At 38.6% G+C, this 13326-nt stretch overlaps 1 protein-coding gene and 1 long non-coding RNA gene across 2 annotated transcripts in view; one reads left to right on the forward strand and one right to left on the reverse strand.

Moving 5' to 3' along the window:
• usp6nl (USP6 N-terminal like) overlaps window positions 1-13326 on the forward strand; it is a 97613-nt gene that overhangs the window by 72358 nt on the left and 11929 nt on the right. The window contains exons 4-8 of the mRNA XM_042403197.1: window positions 138-217; window positions 2795-2834; window positions 4815-4895; window positions 10687-10794; window positions 11916-12025. Of these exons, the coding sequence (XP_042259131.1) occupies window positions 138-217; window positions 2795-2834; window positions 4815-4895; window positions 10687-10794; window positions 11916-12025 (419 nt within the window). The remainder of the gene's footprint in view (window positions 1-137; window positions 218-2794; window positions 2835-4814; window positions 4896-10686; window positions 10795-11915; window positions 12026-13326) is intronic.
• The window catches only part of LOC121890705, a 41881-nt gene that overhangs the window by 24997 nt on the left and 3558 nt on the right, over window positions 1-13326 (reverse strand). The window lies entirely within an intron of this gene.

The following is a 13326-nucleotide window of genomic DNA, read 5'->3' on the forward strand; positions in this document are numbered from 1 at the left end:
CACGTAAAGTCCTCTAGTAAGGAGGCTGGAACTATTAAATGTTTAGCTTGATCAATAGAAAGTGCTCCAGTATGCACATATATTTCATTTATTTTGATTGTGACTCATGATGTTTCCTTCTCTCCTCCTGATTCCAGGGGAAAGAGGCCACCGTGGAGCCGTGGGAGGACACCAACTTCCACCTGTACAAAGTCATCGACCGCTTCGGCTTCGTCCAGTAAGACCACACACATGCACGCACACACACACACACACACACAGAGAAAATAAACATCACAGTCTGTTATTATCTCCAATAACTAAATTAATAACCTTGAAAGTCCAGTTTGAACAGCAGAACCACTCTGAAGGGAAAAAAAGGGGGAAAATGAGAGGCTGTAAAGACGAGCGTTGCTGAGAGAAGAGCGTGTCTGTGGCTTCGGTTGGGAGGCTGTGAGGCTCTTAAACAGCACTGTGCTGCAGTGTTATTTATATATGTATATATAGGCTGGCACATGCGGACAGGAAACAGCCTGGTTAGCCACAATCACAGGGCATCAGTGTTGGGATAGGAGCGCTACGATCCAGACCACAGGCGGGCACACACACACTGTGAGATGGTTGGGAGAGATGTTGGAAGGAAGAAACCTCTGGCTTACATGATAGCTTCAGACAGGAGGGACGGACGTATCCTGAGGTGAAGGTCGCTGGACTGGGCAGAGGAGGAGTGCGAGGCCCGGGGACGATGCTTCAGGCCGGGCAGCAGAAATGAGAAAAGACGACTAGAGCTGGATGTAGTTTGTAGATGTTAAACTTTCAGCACAGACACCAAAGAAGAACCTCTTTTGATACTTTAGTTTGAAAAATAGAAATATCTTTTCCCCCCAAAACCCATTTTTTCATTAAACAAAATAAGCCAAAGTAGAAGAAAACGGAATAAAAGTGAACTATCCGATCAAAGAACAAGCAAACAAATATTTGTAAAGATTGTAAAGATATTTGAGGCTAACTCTTGGACTTGGACACACTCTCACTTGAATCTTTTGAGGTTTGATTCTCACCTGGAGGCTCGACCGCTTCGGTCTGTGGCGGCTTCAGAAGCCGTGCGGACTGACACATCAGAACAAGAACAGACGGTCACTTAAAAGGGAACTCTGCTGATTTTGCACATCAAAGCGTGAGTCCAGGTGTCGACGAGACCGACCGCGTATGTGGAGAAAACGGTTTGTGTCTCTAGAGGGAGCTGTGTAAAATCTGCCTCAGGTGATGAACACATTACCTGCTACTAGTAGTGTGTACTGTACAGGGAATCGACTCGAGTTGCATTGTGGGTAACGTAGGTGCCAGGTTTTGACAAGGAAGAAGAATGTTTGGATTAAAAAAACTGTCCATCATGAGTTTCTGATTTTTTTTTAAATTTATTTTAATATTAGTTTTCTCTGGACTCAAAATCCTGAGAGTCGGGTTCTTTTGGACCAGAGAACTGGTCTTGGGTCCACCATAAAACTGATGCAACCACTTCAAACAATGGTAGTTGAATAAGACTGGACAACATGAAACATTAAAGCTGTTTGTCATCACATACAATACTTCATTTCTTGATCTATATACATAATATAAGAGAAGATTTTTATATGATGTGTCCTGCTTATAGACTTACTTATAATTAATGGATAATTGTGCAATTATTGATAAAAACCTCTCCTGAGCAGGACTTATTGCTGCAGGTGACTCACTGTTGCGGCATGAAAACTTGCACTAACAGATATTCGCCACACCCAGGTATGACTGGACTCCATCATTACATTTCTATTGTGGCATCAGGACCAAAAATACAACATTAAAATAATCAGAGAACTTTTTTTTCTACTATTCTCAGCGACTAGTCGATCCATGTTTGTTGTGTGTGAAAACGAGTCCACAGTAATGACGCCGCCTCCCGAACTGACTAAAGAAATCAAGATACGGAGTCCAGTGTAAAAGTATCCCAAGACTAGATGGAGAAAAGAGACTAAAAGCACTAAAAACCATTTTAAAGATGAAGAAAATCTTGTTTAATGTGAAAGTCTGCAATAGAACTGAGTGTCCCATCCCCATTAAATGAGTCTGTCACTATTAAATTAATATTTTATGTGTCAGTTAATGTCAGTGGAGGGAATTTCTAGCATCAGGAAGCCATAAATCAAAATTTTAGAGCGAAATATGAAACAAGCTGGACTTGAACTTCCTGTTTCATGGCCCTGAGAGGAACATCTGAGATATTTACTGACGTCACATTTAAATGCTGGAAAAAAAAAAAAGTGTTGTTGGAAGCGTTCAGGGGGAGATGAAACCAGAATATTCATAGAGTTTGTCTCAAAGGAGCTCCTCGGCGGAGTAACTTGCAGCAGGGACTCTGAAACACTGATAAGCAGAGCCAAAATTGAGGAATGTCTAATCTGTTATTTCCTGTTTGTGTGACTGCTGACATGTTTGATGTTTCCCTCGTTCTGATAAGACAGAGAGAGAGAGAGAGACTTAGACAAGCTCTGACCCGGATATCACTCAGTTGTTTCATTAATCAACATTTTCTGGAAAGAAGTCGACTTTGAACAGTGGGTTAGAATATTAAATATGAAAATAACAGCCGTCAGAATATATGTTGAATGATGTTTTCTGCGTGTTACACAGTACATGCAGGCAGGGTCGACTAAACTATGAATCCTCCGCTGCATATATGACAGCAAGGACATGACTGAGAACATACTGGATGTATAAGAGTGTGTTATAAGTGTTATTTATCTCCTCATTCTTCCTCTTTCTTTTCTCCCCTCAGTGAGAGTGAACTTCCATCCTACGACTCAGTGGAGGAGAAGGTGAGTGACAAACATCCACCTCAACACACTTTTCCTCTACAGCTTCTGGCTCATTTCAACCACACAGTCACATTAACTACACTCAGTGAGGGCTGTAACTAACGATTACTGCCGATTAATCGTTTTGTCTATGTGTGTTGTCTTTGAGGCGATGTCTTTAAATGTGATGTTTTGTCTGATCAGTAGTACCAAACATACAAAAAAAAACATTACATCGACCCATTTGAGAAGTTGAAAACAGCAAATATTTGGCATTTTTGCTTAAAAAATGACTAAAATGATGAATCGATTATTAAAACGGTTGCCGATTAATTATTGCAGGTCTACACTCCGTAACTAAATCAGGAAGTAGAAGCCCCCTTTCGAACATACTTGTTTACATTTCCCCTCCATCTAAAGAACCTTTTAATATTTGATCAATTGGTGGAGTAACAGATTAATAAAAGATGTTGCAGAGTTATTATGTGATTTGTTTTAATTTACAGTTGACTCTGATGTTTGAACGGATGTTGGAAAGGAAACGTGGAGGAAGGATGAAAACTAGAGGCTCCAAAGAACTGATGATGTAAATAGTTCCTGGTCTCTTAGAAAGTATTACTACTCCTCAAACAGGAACTAAATTTGGTTTCTAAGGTCCAAACATTAATAAAACTCCTGAGATTCAGTAAATAGTTCCTGGAAATGTTCCTTCAGAGCTCCCAAAGTCCCGAAAGAAGACATTTGTAGCTATGCTAGCTGCGTAGCTCCACCAATGCTACTAATGTCTGACGGTTGATTCTCCACTTTGGTTCAGACTCAAATATCTCAACAGACATTCATGTTCCCCAGAGGGAGGATCCTACTGACTTTGGTGAAATGTCTCAAAAACAAAAACATTTTTTTAGTTTGTCCAATACTTTGTTTTATGGCTGAATGCCTCCAAATGTTAGCATGCTAACATGCTAACCTAAGATGATGGACATTATACCTGCTAAACATCAGCGTGTTAGCATAATATCTTGTGCCAAAAGGTAATATTACTTATAAGAAAGTACATTTTAAAATAATCTCTCTGGACTTTATGTTGGTTGGAAGAAAGGCTGTTAGAGAAAAGAGCCGTTTAAAACTAATAACCATTACTGTCTCTATAAATAAAACTGTTTCTCATCACCAAAATCTTATTATTATTCAAGGATGACAAACCATTAGATTCAAGATGTTTCAGCATCAGCTTTTATGCCAAAGATCCTTTTAATCCCATTTTAACTAAAAATAGTTTGGGCTGCTCTTCAGGTCGTCCCTGTCAACTGTTTCTGGAACACTTTGGATCTTTCTTTTAGCTTTTAACTGAAAATAGAAACCTTCTCATAGGATTCGGTTCTTTATCCGCATGTTCCAACACCTCAAAGACTAGTTTCTAAATCCAACATTGTCAGTTTATTTGTTTGTGTATATTTCTTTTTTAAAAGCTATGATGTTACTTTTCATGTAGATGTGTTGACATATCAAATGTTGCATTCATGTCTCATGGGAAATAAGAGATTTTACACTTGAAAACCAGCTTAAACTTAAATTATTTATCATAACTGTATGTAATTATATAAAGCCTGTGTTAAAGGGTATGAGATAGCTATCATTTTTATTCATTTCAAATTATTTTTTGTGATATTAATATGAATGTGATGATTATGAAATGCAGTTAATAAAACAGGACACGTCTCTGCAGATTCAGTCGTGCAAACACGGTTTAGTTCTCTGTAAAACATGAGCTCACTCACTAAGTGCGAGTAACCAAAATGTGCACAGAGCTTTAATTAGAGCGTCTCGTCTGCTTCAAACAGCTTCAAACATACGATCACTTGCAAGTTGTTACTTTTTTTTTTTTTTTTTTTTAACTTTCGAGCCGTTCTCACAGCGATTCCCCGTCGGCCACGAACGCAACCGCAGAGAGAAACCGACAGAGAGGAAGTTATTAACGTTTCACTTCTCATTTCCACGCAGCAAAAACACACGGAGGTGGAGAGGACCACCAAATGGCTGAAGATGCTGAAGAGCTGGGACAAATACAAGAACAGTGAAAAGGTGATTTTTTTTATTTTTTTTTAATTTGCTGATTGTCACTTTATCTCCTGTTTTTAAGTCTTTTAGAACGTGTCAAATCTGACGTCACAAGTCTGAATTCTCACTGAAAATTACACGTTTGAACATGTTGTGATTTGGAAAAACTCCACAAAAACATAATTAAGTCCAAAATAAGTCAAAATTACATGTCAGTTGTATGTTTTAAGGAATTCTGACCATTCAAATGACTCAGTATTTTAACATCCTTTCAATGTTGTGTTAATATTGTTTAAGTCCTTTTAAAGCACCGGTTTAAAAATTGAAATCAGGTAGTTACTGTTCTGATGTTTTAGCAGGTCTAAATGTGAGACTCAGGACCAGTAACCTCCTGTAGTCTCTCTGCTGGTTGCTGGGAAACTGGTCCGGCACATTACCACCGTAAAACATTGATTTGTATTTTTCACTCTCTGGTTCTTGTACAGATTAAACAAAGATATCAGGTGTTAATTAGTGAGCTTCAGAGGTGCTGCTAGGTGGAGGTTGTTACCTTTGGACAGAGCTAAGCTAGCTAGTTTCCCTCTTTTTGCTAGCTGTGTGCTAAGTTAAGTTTAGCTTGCTGCTGGCAGTTTAATCAATGTAACTCTGCTAGAAAGCAAATAAATATTTTCCTCAAAATTATGAGGAACTTTTCTCTTAAGACACATCATGTCTCTCAGCATTCAAGTCCATTTTTATGCCTAAAGCTTGTGACCAAGTCTCATGTCTGCAGCTCTGATCATACTTAACATCTAAAATACCCGAAGAATACTATTAAAAACTTTAATTTAACTTTCCAACATGTTGTTTTAAATACTTTAGTAAATATCATGAACGCATCAGTATGCTGTGATACTTCTCACAAATTAATATTGTCCATAAAGTAAAGTTAAAATTAATATTCTGATCTAAAGCAGAATATTATTTACTGTCAGTATAAAGTATGTTGTTGTCCATGTTGTTGCATTACATCAAACAAAATCCCAATACATATAAGAAGAAAACCTCAAAACTTATTTTATTAGTTTATGATGTTTTACTTGGAATTAATTAATCATTAATCATCATGGCACAATTCCACCAATAGTACATAAACGATAATACTGGATTATCACCTCTAGCTATCAGCTCTACCTGAATACTGTCTCCACATGTCAGTATCGGCCTCACAGAGCTGATATCAGTCTACCTCTGCTGCAGTTTTCCTGTCAGCAGCAGATGTAGAGGAGGGTCTCTGCCTCAGAGAGGAGGGGGGGCAGGTATCTGTCATGGTCGCCTTCATTAGTGTCTTTTTTTTGTGTCCAGGTTGTTGCCTGAAGCGGCTTCATCGTGTCCTTCGTTTATACGTTTTGGCTTCAGTTGGGATTTCTGGGGTTCTTTTTTAAATGAGAGAATACGCTGGCACCTAAAAGCACAGCCGGGCTCGTTCTTTGGCGTCGCCTCCCCCTTTTTTTTTGTTTCAAAGAAATGTTCACGGCAGAGTAACAGCCAAGGACACAGAGGAGCGTTTAGCCCCTCCCTCCCTCCTCCTCCTCCTTCTCCTCCCATCACATCACTCTCCATCTCCTCCTCCTCCTCCCTCTTTTACTGTTTCTTTCTTCTTTAAAGCTTCAAGGATATTTCTTCTCTTCTTTGTCAGTCAGCGGCTTGGCGAGGAAACAGGTCACGCTTGATACGTCTCTTATTTTTGTTTCCTCACTTGCCAGCTGCTGAGAACATTTAGCCCGCAGTAGGAGAGCCGAGCAGATGCAGAGCAGCCACACGATGAAACGGGCCTCAGGTTGTTGTGTTTAGCATAACAGTAATAATACTGTAGCATCTGAAGCCTCGCAGAGCTGTGACATGATCTTGTAGGTGGTTGAGGATTCACAGTGAGGTGACTCCTGCCCCGCAGCTCTTCCTGGATTGTAAACCGAACAAACTATTTTATCTGTGCTGTTTCAAAACGACGTTCAAACAAACAGAAAGTGCAAAAAAAAAGTCTGAATGTGCAGTGATTTTCCTGAAACTAAACCTTTTATGTCATTGTTAAAACTTAGAAACTAATGAAGCAGAACAGAATCTGTATTTAATGTGGATCAGTCATGTCAGGTCAATATTCAATCCAATTAATAAGGACGGTATTGACCCTGATATCCAGCAAATCAGATCTAACATAAAATCCAAGATGACAGCGTGCAAATTTAAGTTGGAAAGCTGGAAAAAATGGTTGATAATGGTGAGAAAGCTCCAAGAGTCACTATCAAAAACCGACCTGTGAAAAACCCAACGAGCATGAATACATCTTTATGAAAAATAAGAGACCAAAACAGACCTGAACAGAGAGAGAAAACCAACACTGGCAGCAGCTTGATGCTCCCCCAAATAACAAGCAGCCACACTCAAAAACAACAGCAGTACATCAAATCATTTTTCACAGTTCACACTCTCCGTATGCCTCGAAAAACACTTTTTTCTCCCGTGATACATCATTTGATCAGAGCGTATAGTAAGTCCACTCTGATCCATTTAGGTATTAGACTTATTGACAATCCCACTGGACCCTTCCTGGATTGATAAAGACACTCTGTAAACTGTAAACTAATTAGTTAATTGGATAATTAGTGTCTTATTGGAGCAGGAGACAACAACTTTCAGGTAAAAAAACACTCTGTGTAAATCACTTTTAACCAATCTGGTTAAAAATCTGGTAGTTTTTCAGTTAAAATCAGAAAAAACCAAACAAACATTTAGCTTAATGTGTGTACACAGTAAATGCAAAGACTGGCGCAGCTCGACAGAAATGTAAATGTTGACACTCATGTTCAAGTGAACACACACACACACACACACACACACACACACACACACACACACACACACACACACACACACACACACACACACACACACACTCAAAGGATGATTAGTCTAACAGATGCTCTCATTGACTCGCTCATCAAAGCCTAATTACAAGGCTGTTGCACTAGAAACTAGTGAGTCCCAAGTGTGGTGGTAGGAGGTTGATGGAGTGTACGCACACACACACATATAACTAAACGTCATTCATTTTTAAGATGACACACACACACACACACACAACATGTTGACTTTTAATAGGGAGACACACCGACCACACTCATACGTCTTGTTCGTCATCTTGTTCGCGGCGAAGGTTACAGACGAGAGCTGATTTATGACTCTTCATCATCGACGCTCTCGCTCCTCCTCACACACGTCTCTGCAAACCAGACACTAAATTAAAGGGCCACTCCAGCTTTTTTTTTTTTTTTTTACACATGACCATCAGTTTACTGGTCGTGAATGAGGAGCAGCTTCTCAGCTCATGAAAACAGTCAAGAAGCTTTGTCAAATGATTGAATTTTCCATGAAGTCCTCACAAGGCGCCAACAGAAGGATGAGCATCAATTTTAGGTTGAACAGCCCAACAGACTGACATATAGTTTGGTGTGAAATCCAGTAGAAATGTCCTCGAATTGTATTAACTTTGCTGAAACCCCTTTAACCTCTCATCTAACAGCATCACCAGGTCGACATTTTAACGTGTCAACTCAAAGACAGTCGTATGATGACGGAGTTGGCTTAGCGAGGGTTGAACACAGTAGAACTGCTTGTCTGGAGACAAAAAAAAAAATCTAATAGTCCGACTCAGTGGGAGTCTTGAGCCGAGGAGAGCAGCAGGTGAGCCAACTGTCAATCACAGCTGTCAATCAATGACCACACGGCGGACATCAAAGCTGCTATAAGTCTTCAAATCTTATTAACGGAGCAATAATCTCCAAAATAACAACCAGAACACTTATTAGGGGGCCCGAATTTACAGATTGAGAGCAGAATGACTGGTCTCAATCAGTTGGAAGTTGATGCTGTTTGAACGGGAGTCAGTTGGATTCAGCGTCTTTAACTTAGTTCCACATTGGCTTCAAGCTGTGGTCATTGCCAGAATATGGTCAAATTTAGTTGAGTTCTATAAATGTTACAGCATTTTTAATAGTTTTTCTCTTAGCTGTAAAGAGCAGTAACAGCAGTCCGTGTCCCCTGTCAGTCACCTGTACACACATTTACAGTCCCAACACCTCCCGTAACTGCTGTAAAACCGTTCTGGTCGGTTGGGTTTTAATAGTTGTAGAAGGAAAAATTCACTGCGATTAGCTTTGCTGTTCCAGCAGTTTGGGTTTTAAGACTTAATCTTCCTCAACCGCAGTCCAACTGATTTTCCATCTTTTTTTTTTTTGTAGAAACTGAATTACTTTGGACTGTTCTGCATGCATAACAGTCTCTCTCTCTCTCTCTCTGCCCACAATCTCTCCTGGAGCTCGTCCAGCCAGATGGTCGAGCTCACCTTCCAAAGCCCTTTGCTTGTGCTCGGGGAGAGTGCGGAGTACATTCACGCATACGCTGTTTGTATCTTTGACACACTCCGAGCGGTTTGGGTTGATGGTTTTTCTCTGTTCTGAATCAGCCGTGCCAGAGGCTCCGATTGCATCTCTGTGGTCTCTCCGACAGATAAAATTGTGTATTTTTCGCTCCGCTGGTGTTACCATCCGCAGCACAACGTTATTGTTTATGCATCTTGTTGGTTTTATGTCTTTGTACTTTGTAACTTGTTGTTGAAAGGTTCCCTATTAATAGTTTTAAATGTTATTCATTAACAGACAACTGGCTTCACATTCAATCGATTAAATGATTTGAGGAGAATGTTTTACTATAATTTAGCTTTTTAGAAGTCTGTACGTGGCATCATGTTGGACAGGATAAAGGTTTAAAAGTCTTACATCTCCAGGTGCCGTACAGAAGATATAAAATGCTCTGATATGATATTACAAGTAAAATGATAAAAGATGAAACATTCAGTATCTCATCCACTTGTTTCTGTAGCTAAATCAAGATAAACTGTAGCAATAATAATAATAATAATAATAATAATAATAATGTTATCCTGATAGTAAAAACTGTTTAGAAACATAAATAAATCAAGTTTGTTAAACTACTTCATGTACTTTTAATGTTTTAAGTTATGAACGTGACTTTTCAGTTTGCAAAAAACAACAAAATGAAGGATATAGATACAAAAAACAAAGGAATTATGGGATATGAATCATGTAAAACAATATTCTTAATTAGTAAGAAAGTAAACTCATGGTGGTCCATGAGGTTTTACACAGCAGGGTTCATTTGTTACAGAGACTTGAGAGATCCCAACTGATGTTTATTTACATTTTCAACAATTTTATAGATGAATGGCTTAAACTATAAAATGTCTAAATTCCCCAGAACCCAAAGTGACGTCTTCATATTGCTTGCTGTGTTCAAAATCAAAAGATATTTAATATGCAATGATAAAGAAAACAGCAGATCCTCACAGGTCTCTGTCTTCTGGTCTGACAATTTTATTTGATAAATGACTTAAACAATGAATTAATAATCTGAATTGTTGTTGATTAATTCTCTCTCGGTCTCCTAATTGAATAATTGTTTGATTTAAACAGCGTCATCAGTAAACACACTGAAACTCTCACTACTGGAATTGTTTTAGTGGTTAAAGCAGGATGTGTTTAAAGCTTTTAGATAGAAGAATGAAACAAACATGGACATATAACGAGGCTGCGGTCAGAATCAAACCACCATCACAACATGTTCTGGCAGATTAAACTGTGTATGAGAAGTGCTGTGTTGTGGTGTAAAGGTGCAGAGGCTTTCTGAGGTGAACTGAGCTGTTGTCGGTCTTTGAAGGCCTTTTCTAACAATGACCCCCCTGTTGTTTGTTTCCTTCCAGCTGGTCAGGAGGGTCTATAAGGGAATTCCCCTGCAGCTCAGAGGAGAGGTGTGGTGTCTGCTGCTTGATATTCCCAAAATGAAGGAGGAGAAGAAAGACTTCTATGAGGTATGAAAGCACTGAACACACTTTTTAACACCCTGCCAGCAATTCACAGTCCTGCTCTCTCCCAGAACGCTTTATATAAAGCCTGTGCAGCACAGCAGCATCATAAAGATTCATCAGCGAGCCAGCGTGCACCTCATCTTTATTAGATTTTACAGAGCTACAGCGTTATTGTGGCCAAGATGTGGGCTTGGAGGTTTTTTTAATTGTGTGAATCTGCACAGCTTGTGTCTGCACATTGTTACATCCTTTTCTGTCTGTTTTTTTTTTTTTCTTTTTGAGGAGACAAACTTTGGATCTCATTAGAAAGTTTGGCTGGCAGGATCAATATATCTCTCCCTTTTTAGGAGGAGAGTAGGAGTCTTGTAATTATAAGTTGAAAGCGTGCTGTAAAACCAAACAGCAAACAAAGTGAAAAGAAAAAGGCAAACTGTGAAAGAGAAATTATCTGTCTGGCGAGCATCACGGAGGCTTTGTCACTGATAATCCGTTTTTTATCTTTTTGTGAGCGGGTGAGAGGAATTTTGAAGATTTAATCTGGGCGGTGCATAATGTTGAAAAGACTGAACATCAAACATATGACATCCAAGCTCTTAGTTTACTTATTAAACATTTAACTCCAACATAACATCATACAAGCATAAAGGAACATGTAAAGTTCATGAAAATGTCGGCAGATCCAACTTTTCACACTTTAAATATGAAATACTGAAACTATTCACTGGATTTTTAGTCTGAAGACATTTAAGACAAAAAAAAAACAGTTTCTGAATTATGTTTAATTTTAGCTCTAAATGGTTAGTCAAAGAATTTGCTCCAGTAGAGATGCAATTAGGCTGAACTTGGGTCAAACTTGAGAGTCAGTGCTGCCAGCTTCCAGGCTCAATTAATTCTTAGTGGATGTTTTGTAGTAAAAACTGAGCTTGTGAGCTTGTGAGCGGCTGTGTGAGGTTGAGTGTGTGCTGGTGGGTTATATTTCCACTCTGTCTCTGACTCCCAGACACATATTTTAATTTAATTTGAGTAAAAGTTATACAAGAATCGTTTGACCCTTAGAGGAGCGTTTAAAAACAGCATCAGTGTTTCTCTGACTGTTGTTACTCTCTCTCTGTGTCGTCATTCAGAAGCTAAAGGCCAGAGCCCGAGGAGTCTCCCCCGACATCCGTCAGATCGATTTGGATGTGAACCGCACCTACAGGGACCACATCATGTTCATGCATCGCTACGATGTCAAGTGGGTACCTCCAGAATACACCGTACTGTTAGAGACACCGATCACACATGTTAAACAGACGCAGCAACCAGATTTAGACTCGTTCATTAACTTAGAGAGGCTGATGATAGAAATGTTGGTATATAGAATTTACCAATAAATTAGTTTATTGAGAGAAAACTACAGTCTGTTGCACAATGTAAAATATCTCACTGGCTCCACTGTAACCACTGCTTACTACTGTGTGTCATAATTTAGTTCAAATTCAGATGTTTTTAAATGTTAAACTGATGCAGTTGATCTTTCTGGAGTCAGGAGAACAAGTTGTGTGTATCTTACAAAACCAGACTTTAGCTCGCTCACAATGGTTTGAAGAAAAAAATCTGAACTAGTGAGGGTTTGAAATAAGGCTGCAGCCAATGATTATTCTCAATCATCTTTGTCTATAAAATGTCAGAAAAGAGCCCACTGTGAAAAATTCAAATTGTTTTATCCAACTAAGAATCAAAAAACAAACGATATTCAGTTTACTATCATAAAGAAACCGGAACATTTTTTGACATTTTGGCTTTAAAAATGACCTTTCATTATGGATTAATCAAGACAGGAATCACCAAATGAATCATTTTTGTCTGTAAAATGTCAGAAAAAAACAGCTTTTGTGAAGTATTCAAATTGTTTGTTTTATTCAACCAAGAATCAAAAACCAAAAGATTTTCAGTCTGTTATCATATCACACTTGAGAAGTTGGAGCCAGAAAATCTTTGATATTTTTGCTTTAAAGAAAGACTGAAATTATTTGTTAATTAATTATCAAAATAGTTGCCAATCAACTTTCTGTTGTTCTTAATTCTTCATAAAGCTAGTTGATAAATTGACTTATAGTTTCACTTTTAGCTTAGAAATGTAATTGGCTGAGATTTTGTGACAAACCTCAGAGCTGGTGTTGCTGTGCAGAATTAATCACATGACTTTTTACTTCTTCTTCTATTATCTATTCTAGAAAAATGTACGTATCACTTCCTGTGCATCTCATACAGTAATTTTCCCTGTCGCTGAAGAGGCAGAAAAAAAAAAGACCTAAACTTCACGCACAAAATGTTTGAATGACGAGTAATCTCAGGGAGACGTTGAGAGCAGAAACACTGCAGCGGTTTGCAGCAGAAATAGAGGCAAAGCACATGTAGAATAAAAGATAACGAAGCTTTAAATGTATGTTCACACGTCACAAACTGTACATTTATTTAAAGTATCTGATTAGAGCAAGAATTAAACCGTTTAAATCAATCAATGAACTCACACCAGACTAGTTTAAAAAATAA

Source organism: Thunnus maccoyii, chromosome 23 (genome assembly GCF_910596095.1).
Source record: "Thunnus maccoyii chromosome 23, fThuMac1.1, whole genome shotgun sequence".
In the NCBI taxonomy this organism is placed as follows: Eukaryota; Metazoa; Chordata; class Actinopteri; order Scombriformes; family Scombridae; genus Thunnus; species Thunnus maccoyii.